A 26,535-nucleotide genomic window follows, 5' to 3' on the forward strand; every position below is an offset into this window, starting at 1 on the left:
GAAGCAATAATGTGAGTCACGTCTCAGTCGTGTTATTCTGCTCCTGTATTCCATCAGCAGTCATTGAACAGTTTCTATCACCTACAATATACAACTATACGGCAGTGACAGCAGGGGGGGGGGGGGGGGTCAACTTGTATGTATCAGCTTCTTTTCTTTCATCACATAGATTTAAAAAAGAGGTCTCGGGACTTGACATCGAATATGCAACAAAAAAAAAGATATAAATAACACATTCATATAAAAATAGGCTTTTACAAAATATACTCTATGAACCAATATTTACCACGGGAAAAAAAAGTGGAAAATGTGCCCGTGTGTTTTTAAGTCCCCGTGGAGCTAAATCGGCTCGACTCGGGGGCGACGGCGTTGAAGGCGACCTTTGACCTCCAGCAAGTGGGATTTCTCCAGACTAGCAGCAAACAGAGGGGAGACGAACTCACGAGGGGGTCAAGAGGTCAACGTGAGCGGCCTGCAGCGGTTTCTTCCGGAGCGACGTTATTCTAAAAAAACACATTATTATCATTCCAGGTAAAATTCAAATCCAGTGTGTTAACAAGAGTGTGGACAGGTGTTTTCTTTTATATATATATAAATACACACATATATATATATATGTATATATATATATACATATATATATATAATTTTTTTATAAACTAAAACCTAACATTTAGCTATCCATAATGGACAAAATCAGTCGTTATTTGTTGTAATTTTTTTTGTTTTTAATAGAATAAATTAATATTAATTATTTTCATTCTCTACATACAGTATGTTAAATAGTCCAAATGGCCGTCGGGTCAGAGTCCATCCCGTCCACCATCACTCTCAAAGTCCATTTCCTAAATGTCCACTTAGCTTACTTTTTCTTTTAAATGTCTTTTGGCACCCCGATCCCACGTGCCCGGGTACGCTTCCCCGTTAACGGCGTTCACTCGCACGCCTTTTTATTAACTCTTTTCCCGACAGAGGAGAGGGGGCGGGGCGAGGAGCTTTGTGCGCAAAAGAATCCCGACGCCCACGTCTTCAGCTTCCTGTGCACGCCGCTCGGTACTTCCTCCTCGTGGGTGTAGCGGGCGCAGCCGTCGTGTCAAAAGTTCAACAGTTCAAACACACACGCACACACGCACACACACACACACACACACATCCAATAAATAACTCTCATTTGCACGTGTACACCTCTGTCCTCTCGCTGCACGTGTTGCATTTGACGTAGCAGCACCACAGGAACTTGCAGTTGCACTGCCACACGCGGGAGTACTGGTGCGTGTTGTACCCGCGGCCGCAGCACATCAGGTCGCAGCCGCCCACCGCGTGCTGCGCCACCGTCTTGTTGCACACGCGGCCCCGCGTGCCCAGGCTGCCCGTCACCGGGTCGGCCTCGCAGTAGTTGGGCGACCGGTCCGTGTACACCAGGTCCGTGTCCATGGGCTTGCGGTAGGAGTACGGCTTCTTGATCTTGAGGAATTTGGGGCGCTTGTTGCGGCTGGCCTTGATGGTTTCCACGTGCACGGCGTGCGCGTACTTCTCCTTGAGGATGTAGCCCAGCTCGCGGAACTTGGGGAGCGTGGTCCAGCAGGTTTTGGTGGTGCAGGAGCCCGAGACGCCGTGACACTTGCATTCCAGGCGCATGCTCTTCTCCAGGACCTGGACACGGGAAGACGAGTTAGCAACCGGCAACTGCGGAAAACCCCGAGGATGAGCGACACTTGCGCTGGTGATCAGCCGGACTGAATCATAACAAACTATTATCATAATAAGTATTTGTACCTGTTACTTTCCATTTATTTTTCTGAATTAAACAAGTATTCTGAACCCACGGTGGAATTATAACTGTCAATTCCCATTTCAACTTCTGCACCTCGAGAAAAATGTGCAACTTAATAATAATAACAATAATGATGATAATAATAATAACAATAATAATAATAATAATAATAATAATAATAATAAAAATAAAAATAATAATACAAATAATAATAATACAAATAATAATAATAATGTACACTTTATTGATCCCACAGTGGGGAAATTCTTCTTTGACCCATCCTTAGTCAGCAACTGGGGGTTCAGTGCCTTGCTCAAGTACACTTCGACATGCAGCTATAATCCCCCCCCCCCCCCCCACCCCGTGAGCTGCAGCCGACCCCAAAACTAACAACGTGACTGACGATGAGAGATAAAACGTGTGAAACCGTACACACAGAAGCCAAAAATAACGTCTCAGATGTCAGGCTATGTGTGTGTGTGTGTATCAACTTACCACACACACACACACACACACAAACACACAACACGCACAGACGTCAAGAGTGACTGCACGAGGCGTCGAGTGACGAGGATTACTGCTAAACCCCGGGCTGCTGAGAATGAGAAGTGCCATTGACAGAAACTGGAATTCTCTTTTATCAACAAGGTCAACTGCGATTTCCTTTTTGCTGAAACGCTCGTAGCCGTGAGGTCGTCCACGAGATGTTTACGCGTCTGGCAAGTTAACAATTTAAAAAAATACAGACGGTGTGAACAAGCGGCGAGAAAAAAACAGCGTAGAAACCGCTCGGCTTCCACTCGTCAGTCGTTCCCGTGACCGACACTTGTGACGGCCTTTGTGTGAATTAGCATAAACGAAGGAGGAGGAGGAGGAGGAGGAGTGGGGGTTATACGATCAAAAACAGAGAGGCCTTCTTTTTTTTATTCGCGGAAAAGAAAAAGAAAAAAGATAAGCCAATTTTTTGGGATTCAGAATCCCGAGACGCACGTGAGAGGAAAGATTTGTCTTGTTCAGCCGGCGTGGGGACGGACGTGTTGGTTGTGTGAATCAGGCCATTTTGGCACAGTGAGCCACAGAGAGAAGGGGGGGGGGGGGGGGGTATGAGTAAACTTGGGCAAAGCTGCTTCTCCATTCTTCCCTTACTCCATGACTTTGACTCTTTGGCACACGAATTCCGCTCCATCTCTAACCTCTAGACTTCCTGGAGTCTCTTTGTCAGCCTGCAGCGCTCTGCAGCTCGTGCATGCAGAAAAGTCGTTGTTGTTGTTGTTGTCGAAGCCAATTGCACAAGTATATTGGAATAGTTGTTTCACTTTATGAAGATCCGATGCACTACACATCAACAGAGTCACTCAGTGATGACGGAAACAGCCCCGCGGTGTGTGTACAAGCACCGTACATCCAATTGTATAGGTCTGGGGCGGGGGGGGGGGTTGCCGGAGTAACTGTGCACCCAGCTGATGCCTCCTTTTTTTTTGGGACAGTGTGGATCTGTTTTCCAGCGCAGAGATCTGGGCTGTAATCAAACCCGACCACTTAGTCCGCTCTTCCCTTTAAAAGCAGCCTTTTATTCCACTGCTCGTTGGCTCTGGGCCGCGCCGCCCGGATCTTCACCCGCGTTAGAGCGCCGCCACGATGTCCGGTGAGCACCGCACGATTCCCGTGGCCAAGAGGATTCACAATGCGCGATTTTTATCGCGACTTCTCGGCCCAATTTTAGTCTCTTTTACAGTCAATACTGCAGGAGACGGAGAGGGTTTGTTACCAGTAGTGTACGAGAAGTGAGACTGGAAATGATTTAACTGGCCCTGGAACATTTACATGATATTATAATATGTTTTTTATTAATATATTAATATTTCCTTCTTTTTTTTATATCTCGGTTGCACACAGGTACATTGCAACCGACACCACATTGTGGCAAAAGACAGTTCAGGACTGAACTAGTTTAGCTTTTAATCTTTGTTTATATTCTTTGTGTCTTGAAAAACAATTAAATGTAATATAAATATATAACATATTATTTATATATTAATATTTAATATAAATATACTATATATATATATATTTATATAAATATATAAAAATATACACAAATATATAAATACATTTAAATATATATATATATATATATAAATATATACACAAATATATAAATAGATTTAAATATATATATATATATATATATATATATAAATATATATAAATATATATATATAGAAATATATATATATTTATAAATATATATATATATATAGTTATATATATTTATATATGTAAAAAAAAAGAAAAAAGTAATGATTACATCCACAGTCCCGGCCAAAGAGACGTATAAGCCTGCTGCTCATCACTTACCTTGCGTCCCACCTCGTTATTGTGGATGTTCATGAGCGTTCTGGCGTTCTGCTTGACCTCCCGAGCGTCGATGAAGACCTTGGAGAAGCCCAGGCCGTAGCTGATGTCGGCCGAGCAGCCCCCCCACTTCCAGCCCTGGTCCTTGCTGTAGAAGCCCTGCTTCTCCTTATCGCAGCTGCAGTCGCTCAGGTTGCCCTGCGTGCAGGCCGCCGTGATGGCGTGGGCCACCCCCGCCGCGATGATGGCGAAGGTGAACGCCGCCTCCTTGCTACCTAGCGGAGCAGAGGTGGGGTGGGGGAGGGGGGGACAAAAGAGGGCATGAATAACATGTTGCAGGTGTTTCTCCTCCAGTTTAAGGGAAATGCAATAAGTACGCAAGGTGTGATTTGTCAAGATTACTTATTAACGGTGTGTGTGCGCTTCCATCGCAGTCGGGGCTGACGTATTCGCTCAAGGTTCTGCAGTGTTTTGAAACCTGACCTGGAAACTGTCCTGCCCATGAACCAAAATGGCCGCCGGGTGGTATAGTCAACAGAGCGGCATGAATACGAGGGCTGTCGACGAGGAAGGGCCTATTGATCCGCTCGGGAACCGTCCCCGTTCTGTGCAAACTCATAAGGCCCCGACGTCAGAATCTTCACCCTGCCTGTTATCTCCCACCAAGTCCAGCTCGCAAATCATTTACACGCTCAGGGAAATATCGGCAGAAAATAACTAAAGGCTAATCTGACAGGACTCATGCAGATGGGTCCGGCAGCAAAGAGCTCCAGTCCAATAAGAAGCACCACGCTGACGTTCAGAGATTTAGACAACGATCTAATCCAATGTGAAAACATCCAATCATGTTAGATTCATATTCACGATCAACAAGAAGCGTGTTCGGATTTTCATATTTATGATCATATTATATTATATTGCATATTTTCTAACGTACCGATTATATTGTACTGACCGGAACATTCTGATCGTAGCATACCGATCGCAACTTACTGACTGTAACGTACTAATCGTAACATACGGATTGTAATTTACCGATCGTATCGTAACAGAACGTAACTTACCGATCGTAACGTACAGAACGTAACGTACAGAACGTAACGTACAGAATGTAACGTACAGAACGTAACGTACAGAACGTAATGTACAGAACGTAACGTACTGATTGGAATGTTCCGATCGTAACTTACCGATTGTAACGTACTAAACGTAACATATTGATCGTATTCTAACGTACCGATCGTAACATACCGATCAAAACGTACTGATTCTAACGTACCGATCGTAACATACCGATCAAAACGTACTGATTCGAACATACCAATCGTAACATACCAATCGTAACGTACTGATTCTAACGTACTGAATGTAACGTACTGATTGTATTCTAACGTACTGATTATAACGTACCAATCATAACATACCAATCATAATGTACCGATCGGAACGTACTGATAGTGACGTACCAATCGTCACGTACTCATCGTAATGTTCTCATCGTAACGTTCTCATCGTAACGTACTCATTGTATCGTACTCATTGTCACGTACTCATCGTCACCTACTCATCGTATCGTACTCATTGTCACGTACTCATCGTAACATACTCACCGTAATGTACTAATCGTAAGGTACTCGTCGTCACCTACTCATCGTATCGTACTCATTGTCACATACTCATCGTAACGTACTCATCGTAATGTACTAATCGTAAGGTACTCGTCGTAACATACTAATCGTAACATACTCATCATCACGTACTCATCGTAACGTACTCATCGTCACATACTAATCGTAAGGTACCCATCGTAACATACTTGTCGTAACGTACTAATCGTAAGGTACACGTCGTCACGTACTCATCGTACAGTTAATCGTTACAGTATTATGGGTCGTACTCATCGTAACGTACTAATCGTAAGGTACCCATCGTAACATACTTGTCGTAACGTACTAATCGTAAGGTACTCGTCGTCACGTACTCATCGTAACGTACTCATCGTAACGTACCCATCGTAAGGTACCCATCGTAACATACTCGTCGTCACATACTCATCGTAACATACTCATCGTAACGCACTCATCGTAACGTACTCATCGTAACGCACTCATCGTAACGTACTCATCGTAACGTACCCATCGTAACGTTCCGATCCTAACGTATTGATATCGTACATCATCATACTTTTCCTTTCCCTTGATGTGGTTCTGTAATCAAAGAGATCAAAACAAACGGTGACCTCACCAAACAGGAACACGCTGCCTGGTCACGACGTCCAGCAGAAGTTTAACTCCTCGTGTCTTAGTTGAAAACAAACATGCTACCTCCTCCCGAGCTTCCTCCTGCCACCCGGCTCACCGCGGAGAGCTGCCATGTTTTTGATAAACATCTTAAGATGTGTGTGTGCCCTCATCCATTGAGAAAAGGAAAAAAACAACAACCTCATATTGAGGCATCAATTATGTGGACGTTTTTAAAGCCTCGATGGGCTCCCGGCCAAAAAAGAAGGCGTGTCTGTCAGTTCTGACTGCACCGTTGTTAATTTTTCCCCTTGCAGTGCCGAGTGCATGAGTTCACCGCGCACTGCGGGATGGTATGAATTCTTCCTCACCTTTGGAATGAGAGGTGGAACATATTAAAACGAGAGTGGACGGAAAGGAGAAAAAAAAGAAGGACGAAAAACAAAAGAATCCGAACGCCCCCGGTTGAGCTGAACTCGACGTGCCAGTTCGACGTTCTTCTGCCATGTTTGTTTCCCTTTCATCCCACTCTCTCTCTCTCTCTTTCCCCCTCTCTCTCTCTCCCCTGTACACACACCTATAACCTCCATACGGCTAAGTGTAACTACAAAGTTTCAGTGCAGTCGAGGCCTAAAATGGCTCAAAAAGCTGATGCACCTTGAGGATTATGTCAGTTCACGCTCCTCCTTTCGCTTTTAAGAACAATTGGGAGCCGCTCGGCTCCTCATGGCATCAACAATGGCCTTCATTTAAAACCACCGGCCTTCCACCGTGCGAATCTGACCAGTGAAACCAATCTATTCGGTCCGGCTGTCCACGCCACAGGAACTCAACTCCAGTGTTGGAGGCACACACCGGGACTCCTCGATGAGCTCAGAACTCATTCATAAAGGGAACAGATTGTCAAACACCACGAGAGATAATCCTCTCAAACAGCTGGTCCAAGCTACTCACCATTGTTTAAAAAAGGGTGTTTGGGTTCTGGCAGAACTTAAATGTATTAAAATGATATCAATCCAAAGCATCTTCTGTGGTTATCAAGCTCCACTGTCGCCATAAAGAACTATCATTAGACAAAATATCATTGCACTTCATTAGAAGTCGTTCCTGGTATCAATATCAATATCTTTGATCCACTTTCCAGTTCATAGTACAGACGAGCCACAACACTTCAGCCATACTTTCAGCATCCCCTAAAGTTCATCCACTCTTTATCGCAGACTTTCGTCTAATTTGTTCCTCTTTAATTTATTGCGTCCAAGTTTCCGGCTTCCCTCCGCGGCGCTGTAATTTATACCCGTGGTAAGATCTACGTCCTTACAGTGAGAGCCGCAGCACCCATCACCGGGCGGGATAAAGAGTGAAAATGTGCCTCCGGAGACTCTGCCGGGGCTGAAAAGAAAAGGCTGCCAACATTCACAAGAGCTTTGTCCGTGCTGGCTGCAGATCGCTTTTATAGAAAAGAACCTACTCAATGAAGAGTCTGGAGCATAACACTAGGCCTGATGTAAATGACACTGACCCCTTGTGCTGTCTGGATGCAATAATGATCATTTAATGGGCAGAACAAGCTGATGTTGACCGGAGATTTTAAAGCACCCGCTATTAAGATTTTATTTTGTGTAAGACGTGGAAAATGATGCACCATCAATGCCATTTACATGGTTTTTTTCCATCACGTCGTCATTTTAAATTCACAGATTTTTGCATTAATCTTGGAACTTCTTTGTGAATATTAACATTTTTTTTTTTTTGGAGGAAAAACACACGACAGAGCCAGAGATGGAGACATGTGTGCGCATTTTACGCACAATGCGCACAAATTACGCACGGAAGTGCAAGGTGTTATAAGGGTTATAAACTGCGTGCTAACTACACGGGAAGAGGAGACGATGGGGGGGGGGGGGGGGTGAACAAACGTTAATAGACAGCAACATACCCACTTTCAACTCTTTGCCGAAGACGGTCCTCTCCCCGAGCGCAGAGCAGTTCCAGCGGCCGTTTTTGAACTGAAACTGACACTCGTTGATGCCCATTTGGACTCCCTCTCCGATGACGATAATGGCATCGGGGCGACTCTGGCAGATAATCCGCTGTCTGGGGGCCAAACCGGGGATCTTGTTACAGATTATGCTCGCACCTAGGGCCACCACCGACGAGAAGCCACTGTGAATGGAAGATGGATATGACTGAGAACAACTTCTTTTTCCTTCTTTTTTAAACCACCATTCTCATATGCTTGGTTTGTTAGTTTAAATCGTTTTTAATCCCTAAAGTGTTGACATAAAACAATGTTTTAAATATCCGTTTCCAGTGTTTAGTTTATTAAATACCACCCTAAACTGTCAGAATCTAACATGAAATGTGTTCCTGTGGAAAGTAGATTTCTCTAGTATAACTTATATTACGTAATTATATGTAATAACGAGTAATTCTCCAACAACATGAATAAAGTTTTAATTAGCATGCCAGTGTGAGCTTTACCATCATTTAAAGCTATAATGTTGGACATGTCATTAATGAAGTCTATGAGATACATGCGCGCTCTTCCCATAATTTATGAGATCACCTGCTTTTCAACAAATATGTATATATGAACACATAAGATAACATCTCCCTGATAAAAAGTCCCTTTGTGTTTGAGAACAAGCGACAACAAAAACCAACGTGGAGGCAAAACAAGCGCAGCTCACCCGATTTTCAAATAAACAATTCCCAGACAAAGTAAAACTCTTAGAATCCAGCGTCGTGTTCTCCGACTCATTGCGGCCCCGCGCTCGGTTTCATGCAACGATCTGCAGAGCTGATGAATAACTCGGTTAGTCTCCGATCGATCACAGGTAACTCCAAGGGAACTCCAGAAGGACGAAAAAAAAAGATTTTTTTTTTTTAAAAGCTCGAGAGAGAGAGAGAGGAACAACTTGTTTTCTTTTTCTTTTCTTTTCTTTTTTTACAAATTGCCGGTTAGGTTACGATCCAAACTCCCTGTACGTGGCCCCCTTCCGCTGGGCCTTCTTGTCATGGCGAGGGTGTCACAGGTAACCCTTGGGGTGAGCAAGTGCGCTTCTGTCCTTTCTCACAGCTCCTCTGCTACCCGCAGGTCTGGGCTTTATATCTGGCTCATCTATCTGGGGCGTGTTCACAGGAGACATGAGGCCCTGCTGAAGAATCCCGCCAGGGCTGAATCTCAACACACACACATAGAGACACACACACACACACTCGTACACACACGTACACACGCACACACTCCTGTTCTGTGAATTCACCTTGACTGATTGGGGTGGCTTCTTCTTTGGTTATTATGGGTCAGGGCTCAACCCAATGTGGCCATAGATTTATGTTTTTAGATGTTATACAGTTTTGCTTCACTGGATTTACTATTTTTTATTTGTTTTTTAAAGCATGAATTTTAAAACCAAGAGCACACACTTGTTCTCCTTTTTTTACTTCATAATTAGGCTGCCTCAAAAATAGCCTGAATGCCACTCTTTTCACCGAGGTAACACGTGGTCAAATCACACGTTTGTGATATTTAACACTTTTTTTTTTACTTGAGTTGAGTTTGTTTTCATATTTATATAATATATATATAATTCATCCACTTTTAAGTTGTATATCATGGCGCGCGCGTCCCCTGCGGTGCGTCTCCGTCCGCGATCCCCCTAGCCTTTTACAATGGCGACACCTAGCGGCGGAACAGGAGACCGCGCAGCCTAAAAAGCGAAAGCAAAACCTTCGTGTCCCTGCGTGCTTTCCGTAGACGGAACCTCTCTCGCTGTAATTTTTGACGGGTGACAGTTGATGTGGGGGGCGCGCGACATTATCGATGCCAGTATGGATCTCCATCAGCCACACTTGATCAGCGATTGCCTCATTCACGTGTTCACTTTCCTGGCCGAGGAGGACTTGATGCGCGCCTCCGCCGTGTGTAAGGTAGGGAGTGTCAACTCGTCTCGCGGAAGTAGCTCGTGCGCAAAAAAGAGCTCTATTCATAACTTTATATCAACTCACAATGATGTGATTTTATAGGATTGGAATGGAGCCGCAGAGAGTCCCTGGCTATGGAGGTGAGACGTGTGTATCTCTTATTTAATGAATTTGCACTTGTTTATGAATGTGTCACTCCTTTTTTAAAGTGGAAATATCCAATATTTACATTTAAATAAATTTGTTAGGTCATTGCTTTAGTCTAATATATGGCCCTCTGGTGAAAGTATTGCAATATTGATTTATATTTGCAGTATTGCATCGTGTCTTCCCAGGAGACTACATGATGTGTTACAGTTTTTCTTCATTGTATACACACACACAAATAACAAGACTCCAGACTGCTGAACTCTAAGCCCATTTTTATTGTTTTAACTCGAACATAAAATAATGAAAATAAAAACATGAATACAGCATTTATTCCTCTTCAGGAATGTCTCCACATATATAGGCTGCATGAATATTAAGTTCCCCTGTGGGCCACAAGGGTGTTGGTTGGTGACCTATCGGCCAATGAGGATATCGACACGCGTGTTTAATCCGTGAGCTGTATGCCTTTACTGTATGGGGAGCCACTGCGGGTTATTATTCTAAAACAAGATGCATCAATACATCTGGGGTTCCCATGCGTCTCTGCTGAGAAACAGGAGGATGAGTCTGCAGCGCTGGAGCTTCTGTAACCTCGCGGTCCTGGGGAGTGAACGGGTGAATCCCTCGTGGAAGAGATACTTCCTTCGACGGTGCCACTTGGAGACGAAGATGACGGAAGGCAAGTCGGGAGGTTACACCTGCAAAAGCCTCAGAGGACACACGGGTATGCTCTCTCTCCCTCTCTCTCCCTCTCTCTCTCTCCCTCTCTTTCTCTTTTCTCCCCTTTTTACATCTCCACATGCTTCCCTTCAGGCAGGGTGGTGGGTGTTGCGTACCTGAAGGGAAATTCAGCTCAGCGTCCTGACGTCTGGACCAGCGGCTCCACGGTGTGCAGCGCCTCCACCGACGGCACGGTCCGAGCGTGGGACATCCAGCATGTGAGCGCCGAGGCCTTTCTGCCGATTGTTATTACAGTTATTAAATACTGAAGGTTCTCATGTGCTCGTCAAGGGTTCTCAACTCTCTCTCTCTCTCTCCTAGAGAAGGAGCCAATCACAGCACAGCACAGTAGACACCCTGTTCCTTTAAGTCGCCATGCTTGTTTGGAGGAAGAGTTTGATTGAATATCGATCTCCCTCATCCAAATTTTTCGATGTAAGTTTTACATATACATATATATGTATATATGTATATATATACACATATATATACATATACACATTTATATTTACATATATATTTATATGTATATATATATTTAGATATTTTATATATATATACATATATATATTTATGTATATATGTATCTATATATACACATATATATACATATATATTTAGATATACAGTTCTTTATTTTCTGTAATGCAATTAAAGAACAAAAACATTTATTCTGATTTATTGCTGATTATGGCTTACAGTTTAAGAAAACTCAAATATCCTATCTCTAAATATTAGAATATCATGAAAAAGTATACTAGTAGGGTATTAAACAAATCACTTGAATTGTCTAATTAACTCGAAACACCTGCAAGGGTTTCCTGAGCCTTGACAAACACTCAGCTGTTATAAATCTTTTTTTTAACTTGGTAAAAGTATAAAATTTTTTTTTTGATATTTTTTTTAGTTTTTTAAGCTGTAAAAATAATCAACAATATTAAAAGAATAAAATTCAATATATTAACAGGAATGTAGTGATGATGAATTTTTGACATTTTTTTTTTTTAATAAAATTACAGAAAAAAAAGAACTACTTTATCAATATTCAGTGTTTTTTAACGGTCTGAAGAAAATATTAAAATTTTTATGAGATAGGTTTTTGGGTTTTTAAGCTGTAAAGCAATCATATCAAGAATAAAAATAAAAAAAAGGCTTATTCAGTTTCAGTTGATTTCAGAAATGCATGTAATTGTATTTTTTAATTAAATAAAAATTACAAAAATAAAAATATAAAGACATGTATATATATAGATATTATATATATATTTATATATACAGTATATATGTGTATATATACATATATATTTATGTATATATATATACATATATACAGGACTGTCTCAGAAAATTAGAATATTGTGATAAAGTTCTTTATTTTCTGTAATGCAATTAAAAAAACAAAAATGTCATGCATTCTGGATTCATTACAAATCAACTGAAATATTGCAAGCCTTTTATTCTTTTAATATTGCTGATTATGGCTTACAGTTTAAGAAAACTCTAAAATCCTATCTCATAAAATTTTAATATTTCCTCAGACCAAGTAAAAAAAAAGATTTATAACAGCTGAGTGTTTGTCAAGGCTCAGGAAACCCTTGCAGGTGTTTCGAGTTAATTAGACAATTCAAGTGATTTGTTTAATACCCTACTAGTATACTTTTTCATGATATTCTAATATTTAGAGATAGGATATTTGAGTTTTCTTAAGCTGTAAGCCATAATCAGCAATAAATCAGAATAAAAGGCTTGCAATATTTCAGTTGATTTGTAATGAATCCAGAATGCATGACATTTTTGTTTTTTTAATTGCATTACAGAAAATAAAGAACTTCATCACAATATTCTAATTTTCTGAGACAGTCCTGTAGACATAAATATATATAATAATACACATATATATACATATATATTTAGATATATGTATATATATATAGATATTTTATATATAGATATTTATGTATATATATGTATATATATACATACATACATATACACATATATATATTTATATATATATATATATATATAAATATATATATATATTTTTTTCATCTACCCTAAATGTATTTGTATGACTATGCCCCAGTAAACACGTAAAGCTGGACTGAGTCGTGCAGCGCGTTACTGGAATGCACGTCGTCCCCCGAGGCGTTGACCTCCCGATGCCTTTGACCTTTGTTTGTTGTCCCCCCTCAGGGTGAAGTCCTGTGGTGCAGTCCCGTGCAGAGCCCCCTGACGGCGATGGTGATCGATGAGCAGCGTGAAGTCGTGATCACGGCGGACTCCGCGGGCCTCGTCAAGACCTGGCGGGCTCAGAGCGGCCAGGAGGTGGCCTCCTTCGCTACCGCGTCGCCGCACTGTACACTCCTACAGTACAACGTCCACGACGACTGGTTTCTGACCGTAAGGAACGGCAGAATCTCCAGAAAATATTTCATATCCATCATATATTTGAGCAACGCGTGATATTCTCGTCCAGGTCGGAACCAGTCGGGGAGCCGTGTGCACACTGGCCGACCCGGCCTTGACTCAAAAGTCCAGCGTGGTGGTGTGCGACAACTTCAAAGTCAACGCCTTGCTCGTTTCACCGGACAAGAGGTGGATCGCCGGCGGAACCAAGGACGCCAACGATTTGAGTCCAAAGGTCGACCGATGCGTGCGCTTCCTGTCTCCTTTTCTGCCAAAAAGAACCGTGCACGTTTGGTAGATTTCTCTCGTTTGCTTTTTGCGGTCAGGTGATCTACACCGAGAGCTTAACCTCGCCGTTGGAGGACGAAGACCCCCTGTGCCGGTCTGTGCCGGTCACCGGCTGCCAGGCGGCCGTCTTCATCCCCTCTCAGCCCGCCAGGCTGGCCGTGGTCCACGGCGGCGAGCGGACGAACAGCAGCGTCCTCACCGTGTTCGACGTCAGCCTGGAGAAGACCAAGTACAAGTCCTCGATCCAGGGTGAGGAGGAGTGAGGCGTGTGCTCTGGACCGTTAGAAACATTGCAGCCGGTGAATCATTCGAGGAAAATCCACCATAAACTAAGCTGCTGGTGCAAATACGGATGCAATTGTGCATTTAGCTTATTTACGTGGATGACTGGCATTTTTTAAATAAATCTCCAGTGGAAATTAAAGGTTCCACTTATTAGAAAGTATGATTTTTATGTCTTTTTTAAATGTGTGATTTGGCAGGTCTTATTGCGATAACAAAATGATTCTAAAAGCTCAATCCATGGAGAAATGCACACGGCATGTCTTCAGACACTGTGCCTTTAAATGAGCGTTTATGAAAATATGTAAGAAACAGGTCCACAACTCAGTATCCCCATATAGAGTATCCTGAGATCTATATTTTAGTTTTTTTTCTCCTTTATATCTGGCCCCCTCCCTCTGGAACCCTCTCCCCAAACTCATCCGAGACCGCACCGACTTTTCCATTTAAAAATCACAAATCAAAAGCCACCTGTTCAGAAGTGCTTTTTAATGTGTGATTGTGTATTGCTCTATGTTCTCATTTTTAAAAATTATTATTATTGTTTTTATGGTCATTTTAGTTACTTTTATTTTATAGATTTTAGGATGTTTTAACAGGGAAAAGTCTTGGAATTTTAAATTGGTTATTTCCAGGTTTGGAAAAGTCCTTACAAAAAAAAAAAATCTCAAAAGTTTTGGAAAAGTCATGTAAATGTGTTGTTTTGATTAACGCTGAGTTTGAAATAATTTATATGTTTGTAAAAGAAAGATGCTCAAAATAGAAGCCGGCATACGCTCTTCATACTCGCGGTGCAAGTTTAAGGTGATGGTGAAACAATATAGTTTGATAAAAAGAATAAACATTTATATAAATGTTTATTCTTTTTATCAAACTATTGTCTCTCATTCATTTGGGTCATTTAAGGTTATATACTGTATGCTTTGGAATTCTCAGTTAGTTTAAATACGACATGTTCTCACTTTTTCATTTCAGAACATTTTTAGTCATGGAAATTTGGTTTTAAATCCTTATGCGATGTCAAGTGTCTTAGAGTACCTTGAAAAAGCGCCATATAAATTAAATGCATTTATATTATTATTATTATTAAAAGGTTGATTTTCCCCCCCTTCTTTTCTCTACTTATGACCGTTGGCTTCTGCCGGTGATGATTTGTGGCTCCCATCCTAGTCCAGCAGGTGGCGTCCTTCCCCTTGCCGCTGAACCGACGGGCCTCGCACGTGCTCCTGCGGGCCAAAGACAGCGCCTGCTTGGTGCTGGCAGCGGGTGCGGAGCTGTGGGTCTACTCCGTGACCGGAGCCCTGCTGGCCAGCTTCAAGGAGCACGCCATGCCCATCTCCTCCGTGTGTGTGGTGGGTTGTGTGTCTTCATCTCGTAGCCCGGTCGAAAGTTTGGTGTTTTCCATGAAAACTCAAACTTATATTTATCAAATGAATTGAAAAATGAATAAAACAAATATAGTCAAAACATTGACACGGTTAGAAATAATGATTTTTATTTGAAATATTAATTTCGATCAAAGGAAGGCCAGTTTTATAGCTTTCTCTCAGCAGCATAACTGTTTTCAGCTGCGCTCACATCAAAAGGGTTTAAAGGGTTTGCTACCCCTCCGTTAGTCTTCTAAGGCGATAACACGATGTACCATTAGAACACTGGAGATGGGCCTCTATACACCTCTGTAGAGACTTCATTAAAAACCAGAGAAGAGTCATTTACACACTAACTATGTAGAGAGAGTATTTATGATTCATTTAATGTTATCTTAATTAAAAAAACAGAGCTTTTCTTTGAAAATTAATAACATTTCTAAGTGACCCCAATCTTTTGAGCGCTAGTGTAACCGGTAATGTGTGTGTACAGGACGGCTTCCGCGTGGTCACGGCCTCTCGGGACCTCTCCTTGCGAGTGCTGACGTGGAGGAACGACGGAGGCCGCGGCGGGTCGACCCTGGAGAGCCGGTACCACCTGCTGGGAGGCTCCCACACGGCGTCCAGGTACCGCTCGCCGTCTCAAACCAGCCTGACTTCAGGTATTTCCTCATTTCTAAAAAAAATGGTCCCTGTTTTTTTTTCAAGAGGGTTCACGCACGTGGCCTGCGACTACTCCAGCATCGTGGCCTCGGCCGAGGGGAGCGACGGGAAGGACGTCCTGAAGGCGTATTCGTTCACCTCCTGACCCCGCGACCCACCGGGAGGAGGAACGTGTGCGTTTTATTATTGTGAACTGTCCGTCGTGTGTGCAGGCATTCGGGTGTTCTGTGGTTTATCTACTTTTAGAGATGTCTTGGGAAAGGCATTGATACACTGAATAAAGTTTAAAGGTATAAGGGGGATCAAGTTTCCGTTTTTTAGCCCGTTGCAGTTTCCCCTCTTCATGGGGATTGATTCATCTAGATTTAAACTTGATTTCACTCACTACACAACAACTTTTTCTTTTTTTCTTTCTTCTTATTTAGGTAGGTTTCATCTTCATTTAAACTCTTCCATACAGGGTTCGTACGGTCATAAAAAAACCTGGAAAAGTCATGGAATTTGTGAATGGGCTGAAAAAGTCCAAGAGAAGAAAATGAAATCCCCAAAGTTTTGGAAAAGTCATGGACATTTGTTATATTCATATGTGCATTCACGCTGAGTTTTAAATAATGAATATGCTTTTTAAAGAATGACGCTCAAATTATAAGTCGGCCTTCTCTTTCATAATCGCAAATTATTCGCGCTGCAAGTGAACGCACCGTAACTGAATAAACATAAATATTTAATTATTTTAATCAAACTTGTCTCATTCATTTGTGTCATTTAATGTGATATACTGTATGCTTTGGAATTCTCATTGTTAGTTTAAATACGAAATTTTCTTACTTTTTCATGTATACACCGAGATAAAAAAATTAAGTTTGGTCATTGAAATTTGGTTTAAAGTCCTGGAAAAGTTCTAGAAAAGTCCCTTTGGTCAAAATGTGCAAGAACCCTGATAACACAACGAAGCAAAGCTCCATGAAGTAGAACGGTGAAACACCGGCTGCCTCTCCGGGCTTGGAGATGTCTCTTCTGCTCCGCCCTTACTTCTGGTAACTTTTTAGCTCCGCCCCGTTTCCCATGTCGGATAGTTAGTACTAAGTATCTTACCAATTGCTTTGTTTATTTATTCATTTGCGATTATTTCTCCATGTTCCTCATCATTTATTCTATAATTTTTCCTTAGTTTTCTCTATCATTTTTTCTTAGTTTTTATATTTTTTTCTATAATAATAATAATAAAAAAAATAATAATAATAATCGCGAAATATGTTCACTACTGAGGTAAGAAAATACTGAGACAGGTTAGTTATGTATTCGCGAAAATAATCTGCGTTCCATACGTTTTATTTAGCCCAAATCAAAAAAAGAAAAGAAAAAAAGGAGAGATCTTCAAAAAGCTATTACATATGACGTCATTTTGTCACAAGGCACACAACAAAAAAGCCTCTCTCCCGCCTCCGTGCATATACACGTACAGGACCGGTCGTGCCCCCGTTTAAAGGGAAGGGACACGCGCCTCCTCCGCGCCGAGGGCCGAGCACCTCAAGTCCTTGAGGACGCAGCGCTGGGCCGTGGTCATGGACTCGTACACTCGGCCTGCATCCTCCGAGATGTTTTCCACCTGCTCGACGGCAAACGAGACTCAAGTTGCCGGATAACAAAACCCAATGACAAGGAAATTCTATTTATTCATCGGGTGCGTTGGTTTTTCTCACCCAGGTGAACGCCTTGATGGTACGCTTCAGGAAAGCGGCCTCCACCTCTTCCGGTATCGCCAGCATGTGAGCCATGCAATCCAGTACGCACGTTAATGTTTGCTTGGAGGCCTGGGGATGAAGAGACGAAGGCGAAGGTTAAAAAGGCCGCCGCCTCCTCCCGGTACCGGGCGCCGCCGGCACGGAACTCGCTCGCTGACCTGGTCCAGTGCGCCGAGGACGCTCTGGGCGTCGGCGGCGTCGGGCTTCAGGGCCTCGGCTTCCCGGACGGAGACGGCCGGCTCTCTGAGCTGCTCCAGCCACGCCCAATGAGCCCGGTGAGGATGAAGGGAGCCGCCGCCTTGGTTCAGCTCGGCCTGCAACACGCGTCGTCGTACTTTACTTTTACTTCGGAAAACTCAAGGAGGAAAAAAAATACTCGCTTGTTTAGTTGCATTTAAAGTACAAAGATGGAGATCAGTAATGTCCCTATAGCGCCGGCTAGGGTGGGGCAGCGCAAGGGAGGAGTAAAAACAGGCAGAAGTGATAGGTTTAAAAATGCAGGGGAATGTTTATTCTTCAAACTAATTTTAAAAAAGTCCGTCCTTCAACAAAAAGCATCCCGGGTGGAGAAACAGATGCTCCTTGTGCTCTCCCCTCCGTCTCTTCTTCAGCTTCCCAGCCCTGCCTCAGTTAGATGTCCTCAGCACCTGCAGCTGGGTGAGTGGTGAGGCAGTCTGGGAGCTGTAGATGTCCAACAGCAGCCCGGACACCAGCCGGACGATCTTCGGCAGGTGCCTCAGCTCCTTACTCTCGTGGCCGTGCAGCATGTGCCGTTGGCGGTTCAGGTACTGGGTCAGGGCGACACGCTCCTCAGAGGGGCGAGGAACCGGACGAAGTCTCTGACGCAGCGCAGCTGACCGCGGGTCTGGATGGAGTCGATGCGTTTGGCGCGGACGTACGCGATGGCCTGGTTGGCGGTCATCCTGGTGGCGTAGGCCAAGAAACACGCCAGCAGCACACCTGCGAGGGCGGAGAAGGGGGGGGGGGGGAGCGGTCATCGGCGATGTGAGAAGGTGAGAAGGCGACGCCCCCCCCCCCCCCCTCAGAATCAGATCTACCTGTTCTGCCGAGACCGGCGTGACAGTGGACCGCGATCTTCCCCTCCTTCCGAGCGAAGGCCGTGACGGTCACCATGTCCAGCACCGCGGTGAGGTTGGCCACCCCGTAGTCGCTCCAGCCAAAATTGTAGAAATAAACTGAAATGGTGAAGAGGGTTTTAGTTAAAGAATATATATATATATATATGTAATAAAAATCCACGTGTGGAGAGGATTATCGTTTTCAGGCGACGCGTACATGTTATTCTCATTCTTCAGGTGCTGAGCGATCCTAAATCAGGTTGAAAAACAACAACAACTTTTACCTCCTGAATTGGTCGATGACGTCGTACTTCTCGATGGTTTCCGTCGAGGGTCTGGACATCGCTAGGAGGTGATCGGAAACCCTGAAAGCGCAGCAAACTGGTTATCGGGGTGGACTGAAATGGACCGTGTGGGTCGTGTTGTGCTGTGTACCAGGACGAGTAGAGGCCTTTGATGGCCTGGTCCTGCTCGCTCCAGGAACTCGGGTTGTCAAACTTGCAGTCTTGGCCTCCGCAGCCCATCGAGCATTGCACGTGTCCGGGGATGACGTAACGTAGAGCTTCTCCCACCAGAGTGTACTTCGGCCTGGGGGCTCTGACTCGAGGTAGAGGAGGAGGGGGGGGGGGGGGGTACATCTGATATTAGACACGCTTTAATCTACAATTGTAATAATAATAGAATGTATCTGTTTTATGTTATTTTAATTGCAAAGCAAATCATTTCCACTGTTCCACGTGAAGACTTGGTATTTATTTTTCGCAAAATTAAGCAGAATGTCAAAACACGATATCGAAGAAATAAATAAATAATTAAGGTTGACAAGATATTGGGAAGATATTGACGACTGATTTATTGAACAGTCTGATACAAATACAGAAAGGCTGTCAACACACAGCTGTGATTTTGGTCAAGAAAAACAAATCTTGTTTTAATCGTTACTAATTAGTTTTTTTCCAATGACTGAATCGGATCCTTTCATGGGCGTGTTTAATTTACCCAATGCACCTTTAACAGCTTATTAAACAGCAATAATGTCTCTCATGACACGCCAGGAGCTCCATGAATTCTGATCTGAGATCAGTTTGCTTCTTGTGTAGAAATGGTTGTATGGCCAGACTATTAATTGTTTTAATATTTCTGTCTGTATTCCTTCTTATAACATGTGAGGCTGTGAGATGCTGTAGTTTCTCCAGCATACGTACGTTGCTCTGTAACGCCGACATGATTAGGATCATTTGTGGTTGGCGAGCGATCACTTCAAGAGGTGTTTAATCCTGACCTGGAATTGCAAGTCTGCCATCATGGCATGACATTCCAAATATCCTCTAGTCTGGCACATTAGAAATGTATCTAGGTAAACTACGGTTATACCTGATATATACATGTACCACGTGCCCAACTACCCGATGTGAGGTCAAAGGTCAGGGATGTCGTATGTGTACAGATTGTAAAGCCCTCTGAGGCACATTTGTAATTTGTGATATTGGGCTATACAAAATCAACTGATTGAATTCAACCACCGTCCTCACTCACTGTATTCCATCAGAGCTCCACCTGAAGGTCACATAATAATAATATTAATAATAATATTAATAATAATAATAATCCATTTCAGGATTTTCTCTTCTTCGCTGTATGGTTTTACATCACAGTGCAACATTGGCATATGCAACAACAACATTTGAATATCTGACCAGGAAGGACCACTCAGTAAAAACAAGCACATAGATAGAATATAAAATGAAAACTTGTCTTACCTGCAGTCGGTGAGACGAGACGCCCGCGGCCCACATCCACGGAAACGAGCGCTTCACAGTTGTCATCGACTTCCGCCTCGCTGACGCTCTCCTGTCGAAAGTCAATCCTGTAGCTCTCGCTTGATTTGATTCGTCTCTGGATTATCCCCGTGTGGCCAGGGAGGGGGCAAACCCCCATCCAGAGACCCCCACAGGATCCTCTGTGCTGCTTTTTTGTGGAGGGCCCCCGATCATCCCACCCCACACCACGGATCAAACGTGGATGTGAAAAAATTAACCCCAAGAAAGTGTTTGAAAAGTATTGTAAGTGTCCCCAAGAACAGGTTTATGCTGCTCTGTGGGGGGGGGGGGGGGGGTGTTATGTAATCCTGACTCCTCCTGGATTAGACTGCTAATCGTATTACTGCACAGGCGTCGAAATAGAGCACCCGCTCCTCAACAAAAAAGTCACCCTGCAGCCTACATCCCTCTCAGCGTCTGCTGGACGGTTGTGAGACACGTCATATTCTGTGTGTTTATTAATGCACACGTTGTCCTGAGGTAACACTCGCCTGGTTGATCTTGTTGATATGCGTAACATCGGCGAGATTTTGGGGGACTTTTGTCCTGAGAGAGCGAGAGGATTTCTAAAAACGGAGCCACTGAATCTCTCCTCCAAATAGTGGCACGGCGGTGACGTACGGAGCAAGTAGCTGGAAGCTGATTGGCTTACGTGACAGCTCGCTAAAGCCGGTCAGGGTCAGCGGGGCGAGGTCAGTCCATCGTGTTCGGAGTGACTTCCTGGCCTCTGACCCCGACGCAGTCCTAAAACGATGGCGTCGACATTATAGTGCAAAGGCACAGATTCAAATCTGAATTTATAAAATGCCCATTGTGTATATTTTAGATGTATCATAAATCCTTTTGAATGATTACATTATGTGTATTATGCAACATCTAAAACCATCAACAGCACCAGAGGGGATAACAAATATTACAGGAACACAAGACTACTAAGCTTGGACATGTAGGCCTACCTAAATATAGTACTAAGCATAGTACTTACTAAGCATAGTACTAAGCATAGTACTCAGCATGACCAGTACTACCAGGTCCAGAGTTAAACCACAGGCAGGCATTACTGTGACGAGGGAATGCAGAGCCACAGGAATACCTTTAATGGAAAGGTATTCCTGTGTACTCTGAACTAGAGTAAAGGTATTCATGTGTACTCTGAACTAGAGTAAAGGTATTCAATAATAAGCTAACAATCAGGATAAAACCACAAGGACGAAACCAAACAATATTGTATTGTTGTTCCATGCAATAATACATGCAAATTCAAAATGAACTTAGGTTTTGTATCTAAATTAGCTAGGAGTGATTTTTCACATTTTGAGTTGAAATATTAGGTGGGATGCAATGTATATTCTCAAGTATTTCCATTTTGAAGTAGACCTACAAGATTAAGTATCCTAAGCTGTGTCAAGTACATTCCACGAGTACATTTAAGAACAAATTCATCATATGAAAGTGTAAATAGGGAGAAAGGTGGACTTTTTTGGGACTGCTAGTTTAAGTGGAACCTAAATGATTTTACTTGTATACTTCTATATCTTTCATCCCTGTTTCTTATATTTTGTGTTTTGTTTTTATTCTTGTGTGTTGCTGCTACTGTCACGACAAATTTCCCCTTGGGGATTAATAAAGTATCTATCTATCTATCTATCTTCATGTGTAGCCCAGAGGACCGAATGTGTAAATATCTGAAATAAATAAATAATAATATCTATATATATGAAAATATTAGTTAATTAACGTTTCCGAGACAACAAACGCCTCGGGCAACAGATTTCCGCGCTCCACATCGGCAGAGAAACAAAGCCTAGTGGGAAATGAGTTCAGTTCCTGGCGTCGGCAAACCGCTTTGCGTGGCTTTACGTACTATGCGTACTACATTTCCCATGAAGCACTGCGGCGCTGTGACGCAGCGGTCCCGGCTGGTTGCGTAGCTGCATATAATTTCAACCAACCGTTCAGCTGTTTCAAAAAAGCCGGTGATGATGACATATATTTAACGGAAGTTAATAGATTGGGCCTTCAAAATAAAATACGAGATCTCTGACACTTACATATGTTTTGATAAACTATTATTCTCCTGTACATGTATTGTTATAGCCATTTTATAAAGTAATTCAAGCTAATCAAATTCACAACCACGTACGCTCTGAAGCCTATTTCTTCACATGTATTCAGAAAGGAATTTTGTTTTGAAAAATAACAACCGGAAGTTGGTCATCCTCTCTCTTGTCTTGGCAATTGGTACTCCAGCTCCGGCGCGATCGCTCCGACAAGCCGGGGGAGAGGTGAAGGAGGCGCAGGACCCTAACGATGGAACGATTTTAGGAGATAACGACGTGCTCCCCCCGTCGGAGATAACAACACAGCGGTCATCTAGATGACCGAAGAAAAGAAGAACGGCCGCCAGAGACGCAAGCGTAGCAATCATGCAATTTAAATACCGACGAATTTAAGCAACCGCTCCACCTTCAAGGTTACACCGCCTGAAGACGCTTCGAACATCCTCCTCCTCCTCCTCCTCCTCCTCATCCTCCTCCTCCTCCAACACCACCACCTCTTGTCGCAGATCAGCTGTCGCACGCCGGTCGATCGTCACCGGTATACCGACCATGTCCATAGAAGAGCAGGGCTACCCCGGCACGATGCGGTCGCTGAAGGCCGCGCCGGAGTGGGTGCGGGCGGAGATCGAGCGCCTCTCCCGGGAGCTGAGCGACACCACGAAGGAGAAGATCCAGGCGGCGGAGTACGGACTGGCGGTGCTGGAGGAGAAGCAGCAGCTCAAACAGCAGTACGACGACCTGGAGGTCGAGTACGAGGCCGTCCGGCAGGAGCTGGACCAGCTCAAAGAGGTAGGCTGCGTTTCAAAATCACCCAATCTGAAGAGCAAACAATTCATCTTGCATTTACATGCTCTACCCATCAAGCCTAAAACCATGAAGCTTCATTTGAGGCATAGCCATTTGTTAGGGGCTACCAAAAAAATAAAAATAAAATATATATAATATATATAATATATATATATATTATATATATAATATAAGTTATCATCACTGCAATATGTCATATATGGACATAAAATAGCCATCTGTCATTCCTCCCACAAGGTCAACACTGCAAATATGATGAGGGGATGCTGCACCTCCCCCCACCCCCCTTTAACTCAGGGTGCCCCCAGCAGAACTGCCACCTTTATTTATTTATTTATGCAGCTCTTCTTGGAGACATTCCTCTCTGACTGTACTCGACCGGGGCCTGGTGTGTTTCCACCCCCCAACTTCTGCATTGAGTAATGAGCGGCTCTCCAGCGACTGTACACATATGACCCATTATGACAGCGATACTTTGCTGTGCGTGCTTGATTATGGGACGTGAAAATGTGTACCTGAGACATTTATTCGTACGCTGTGTTTTTTTAAATAGTTCTGCTCTCTGGGTATATTGTCACGTTTTCTCCCTCTCTCCTGTGAACAAGAATTACTAGTTTAGTCTAAAAAAAGGGGGAGGGAGTAGGTTTGAATTTTGAACCTTCCCGCTCAGGAGAGAGAGAGAGGAAAAGGAGAGAGAAAGAGAGAGAGTGAGAGGGAGATAACTTGCAGTGGAAACCAGACAAGTTACGGCCCTCTGGGAATGGAAAGAATGTTGAGTGACGGTTTCAGCTGGGCTCGAGATTCACATAAAGGATGTCTGTTACTCTGGACTCTGGCCGGACTTATTCCCCACCGCTTGTAACGCGTCGGATCCAACTGTCTTCCCCAGAGCAGCAGTTTGTCTATCTCTTGTAATTTGGAGGGGGGGGTGGGAGGAGACGTTTGGCCGAAATAGTGACGGTAGTGAAGGAGTCATGGGGGAAAAAAAGTCTAATCTGATTCGCGGTGGCTCACATCCTCCCTTTGAGATCTGGGTTCTTCGGTCCTCCCACCAGTGGCTGAGGAAGCTGAGTTCATGGTCAACACGGTGTTCTCTCATCTGCTCACAGCCCCTTTTGGGTTGTTTGTGTCAGTAGAGAAAGAGCAGCGAGTTTCCAGCTCTCTGCTTCCGTGCGTCCTCCAGTGACGTTCTCTCTCTCTCTCTCTCTCTCTCGCGCGCGCGTCGTCGTTATTGTCTTCGGCAGGAAGGCCTCGCCGAGGAACGACGGCAAGGAAGAATGGAAGAAACGCACTGAGGGAAGTAGCCATGGCAGCAAACTCGAGCAGTGTGTGTGTGTGTGTGTGTGTGGGGGGGGTATTCTGAGAGGATTATTCTTGGTTTTTATCCATAATATGCCAGTCGAAGCTCTCGTTGTGACTCCCTGAGACTGTGCCAGATCGTTTCTTTCTCCCTCATAATGCAACACAGACGTCCGTCTGCTGTGGGCTATAAACTGAATTGTTTGCTTTAAAGCTGTGCTAGAGGTTCCTTCTCGTGCCTCAGGGTTGGGCTGTACTGGTTCGACCGGAGCTGTGTTCCTTTATCCATCTACCCAACACCCCCCCCCCCCCCCTGTTCGAGGGGCAGATGTGATGCTATCACAAGGGCAGTACAGACACATTCTTCTCCACTTCCTCCTCACTGTGTTGAGCAGAGCATCAGATAGGAGAGGGGGGGGGGGGCAATTCGAGATAAGCTTCTGTTCAGGACAAGTTAGAGCAACACTCGGAGGTGAGATTCCTCTCAAAGTCCCAAACATTGAGTTCAAGATGCCGTATATCTCACTCTTTTGAAGTGGGTAATCAAAATGACAAGCCGTTATAAAGAAATACCCCATAACCCCATCGTGTCTTTGGTCAGCCATAAATCCCATGGACTCTATGGCAATGTTTGGATGTCCAGTCAAAGGGGCGCATATTGTCTGGGTGAACACTGGATCCTCTCCACTGACCCCCTGAACCTCTCCTCTCACGTTCTGGTATGCACAAACACAAACACGGCATGCGATAAAATTCCTCGGCCGTCTGTGAGTTGCCTCACGATTTTAAACGCCCAGATTCCTCCTCTTTGGTCCAATGTTGGACGTGAACCGACGAGCAGAAATCATCATGAACGTCCCCTGCCATGTCATCCATCCATACCCACAGGCACTGAACCCCCGACACACACTCACAAACAAACACACACTTTACACACACACAAACACATACTCTTGAGGCATAGATGGAGGAATTCTGTGCACTGCTGTTGCTTAGTAACGTGTGTGTGTGTGTGTGTGTGTGTGTGTGTGTGTGTGTGTGTGTGTGTGTGTGTGTGTGTGTGTGTGTGTGTGTGTGTGTGTGTGTGTGTGTGTGTGTGTGTGGCTGCTTCGGGATCATCTCACAGCGAGCTAAAGCACCATATACATATTCAATTCAATTCAGTTTATTTGTATAGCCCAATTTCACAAATTACAAATTTGTCTCGGAGTGCTTTACAATCTGTACACATAGACATCCCTGTCCCAAAACCTCACATCGGACCAGGAAAAACTCCCAAATAACCCTTCAGGGGAAAAAGGGAAGAAACCTGGAGGAGAGCAACAGAGGAGGATCCCTCTCCAGGATGGACAGATGCAATAGATGTCATGTGTACAGAAGGACAGATTTAGAGTTAAAATACATTCAATGAATATGACAGTGTATGAATAGTTCATAGTAGGCATATTCCACGATGGAGACCTCCACGATCCATCAGGCAGATGGCGGTGGGGAGGAGGAGTGGGCGGAGTCTCAACAGGACAGTGGCGTAGTCAGGAGCAGGAACT

General features: G+C 43.8%; 4 protein-coding genes across 8 annotated transcripts in view; 2 read left to right on the forward strand and 2 right to left on the reverse strand.

Annotated features, from left to right (window-relative positions):
• Nucleotides 1–721: 721 nt before the first annotated feature.
• Nucleotides 722–9,265, reverse strand: LOC130200015 (protein Wnt-7a). The gene is made up of 4 exons (XM_056423958.1): nucleotides 9,063–9,265; nucleotides 8,309–8,535; nucleotides 4,133–4,404; nucleotides 722–1,653 (listed from the first exon to the last, which is right to left on the reverse strand). Exons 1-4 carry the CDS (start codon nucleotides 9,131–9,133, stop codon nucleotides 1,168–1,170), a joined length of 1,056 nt encoding a protein of 351 aa, XP_056279933.1. The 5' UTR covers nucleotides 9,134–9,265; the 3' UTR covers nucleotides 722–1,167.
• Nucleotides 9,266–10,174: 909 nt separating this feature from the next.
• Nucleotides 10,175–16,478, forward strand: fbxw12 (F-box and WD repeat domain containing 12). 2 transcript variants are annotated; one of them, XM_056423957.1, is made up of 10 exons: nucleotides 10,175–10,305; nucleotides 10,402–10,439; nucleotides 11,007–11,173; nucleotides 11,263–11,387; nucleotides 13,366–13,572; nucleotides 13,649–13,813; nucleotides 13,905–14,115; nucleotides 15,319–15,500; nucleotides 16,009–16,142; nucleotides 16,224–16,478. In XM_056423957.1, exons 1-10 carry the CDS (start codon nucleotides 10,207–10,209, stop codon nucleotides 16,321–16,323), a joined length of 1,428 nt encoding a protein of 475 aa, XP_056279932.1. In that variant the 5' UTR covers nucleotides 10,175–10,206; the 3' UTR covers nucleotides 16,324–16,478. The 2 variants fall into 2 exon arrangements, with proteins under 2 accessions (XP_056279932.1, XP_056279931.1); XM_056423956.1 differs by having other exon boundaries at nucleotides 15,324–15,500.
• Nucleotides 16,479–17,478: 1,000 nt separating this feature from the next.
• On the reverse strand, nucleotides 17,479–22,984 carry ptpdc1b (protein tyrosine phosphatase domain containing 1b). Of its 3 annotated transcripts, XR_008832755.1 has the most exons (7): nucleotides 20,763–22,488; nucleotides 19,501–19,599; nucleotides 19,287–19,367; nucleotides 18,982–19,119; nucleotides 18,082–18,883; nucleotides 17,882–17,992; nucleotides 17,479–17,787 (listed from the first exon to the last, which is right to left on the reverse strand). XR_008832755.1 is itself a non-coding variant. In XM_056422325.1 (5 exons), exons 1-4 carry the CDS (start codon nucleotides 19,638–19,640, stop codon nucleotides 18,550–18,552), a joined length of 756 nt encoding a protein of 251 aa, XP_056278300.1. In that variant the 5' UTR covers nucleotides 19,641–22,984; the 3' UTR covers nucleotides 17,479–17,787; nucleotides 17,882–18,549. The 3 variants fall into 3 exon arrangements, 1 of the variants encoding a protein (XP_056278300.1); XR_008832754.1 differs by having other exon boundaries at nucleotides 19,287–19,599; nucleotides 20,763–22,490; XM_056422325.1 differs by having other exon boundaries at nucleotides 17,882–18,883; nucleotides 19,438–22,984.
• Nucleotides 22,985–23,110: 126 nt separating this feature from the next.
• Nucleotides 23,111–26,535, forward strand: part of LOC130199105 (protein bicaudal D homolog 2-like) — a 38,204-nt gene continuing 34,779 nt past the window's right edge. Inside the window, exon 1 of one of the 2 annotated variants that reach the window (XM_056422324.1) lies at nucleotides 23,111–23,671. In XM_056422324.1, the coding sequence (XP_056278299.1) occupies nucleotides 23,432–23,671 (240 nt within the window). In that variant the 5' untranslated portion in view covers nucleotides 23,111–23,431. The remainder of the gene's footprint in view (nucleotides 23,672–26,535) is intronic. The other variant, XM_056422322.1, reaches the window with a different exon arrangement.

The sequence above is a fragment of the Pseudoliparis swirei genome, chromosome 9 (genome assembly GCF_029220125.1).
Source record: "Pseudoliparis swirei isolate HS2019 ecotype Mariana Trench chromosome 9, NWPU_hadal_v1, whole genome shotgun sequence".
Lineage (NCBI taxonomy): Eukaryota > Metazoa > Chordata > Actinopteri > Perciformes > Liparidae > Pseudoliparis > Pseudoliparis swirei.

Bases quoted from the DNA above. Each gene is read 5' to 3' on its own strand.
- LOC130200015 (XM_056423958.1), bottom strand. From the start codon at position 9,133: ATGAGTCGGAGAACACGACGCTGGATTCTAAGAGTTTTACTTTGTCTG. The intron at 8,536-9,062 runs GTGAGCTGCGCT...TTCCATTCACAG, and splicing joins ATTGTTTATTTGAAAATCGG to TGGCTTCTCGTCGGTGGTGG. The intron at 4,405-8,308 runs GTATGTTGCTGT...CTGCTCCGCTAG, and splicing joins CGGCAAAGAGTTGAAAGTGG to GTAGCAAGGAGGCGGCGTTC.
- ptpdc1b (XM_056422325.1), bottom strand. From the start codon at position 19,640: ATGTACCCCCCCCCCCCCCCTCCTCCTCTACCTCGAGTCAGAGCCCCC. The intron at 19,368-19,437 runs GTACACAGCACA...CTGCGCTTTCAG, and splicing joins AAAGGCCTCTACTCGTCCTG to GGTTTCCGATCACCTCCTAG. The intron at 18,884-18,981 runs GTAGATCTGATT...CCGCCCTCGCAG, and splicing joins CGCCGGTCTCGGCAGAACAG to GTGTGCTGCTGGCGTGTTTC.
- fbxw12 (XM_056423956.1), top strand. From the start codon at position 10,207: ATGGATCTCCATCAGCCACACTTGATCAGCGATTGCCTCATTCACGTG. The intron at 11,388-13,365 runs GTGAGCGCCGAG...GTCCCCCCTCAG, and splicing joins GAGCGTGGGACATCCAGCAT to GGTGAAGTCCTGTGGTGCAG. The intron at 16,143-16,223 runs GTACCGCTCGCC...TTTTTTTTCAAG, and splicing joins GGCTCCCACACGGCGTCCAG to AGGGTTCACGCACGTGGCCT.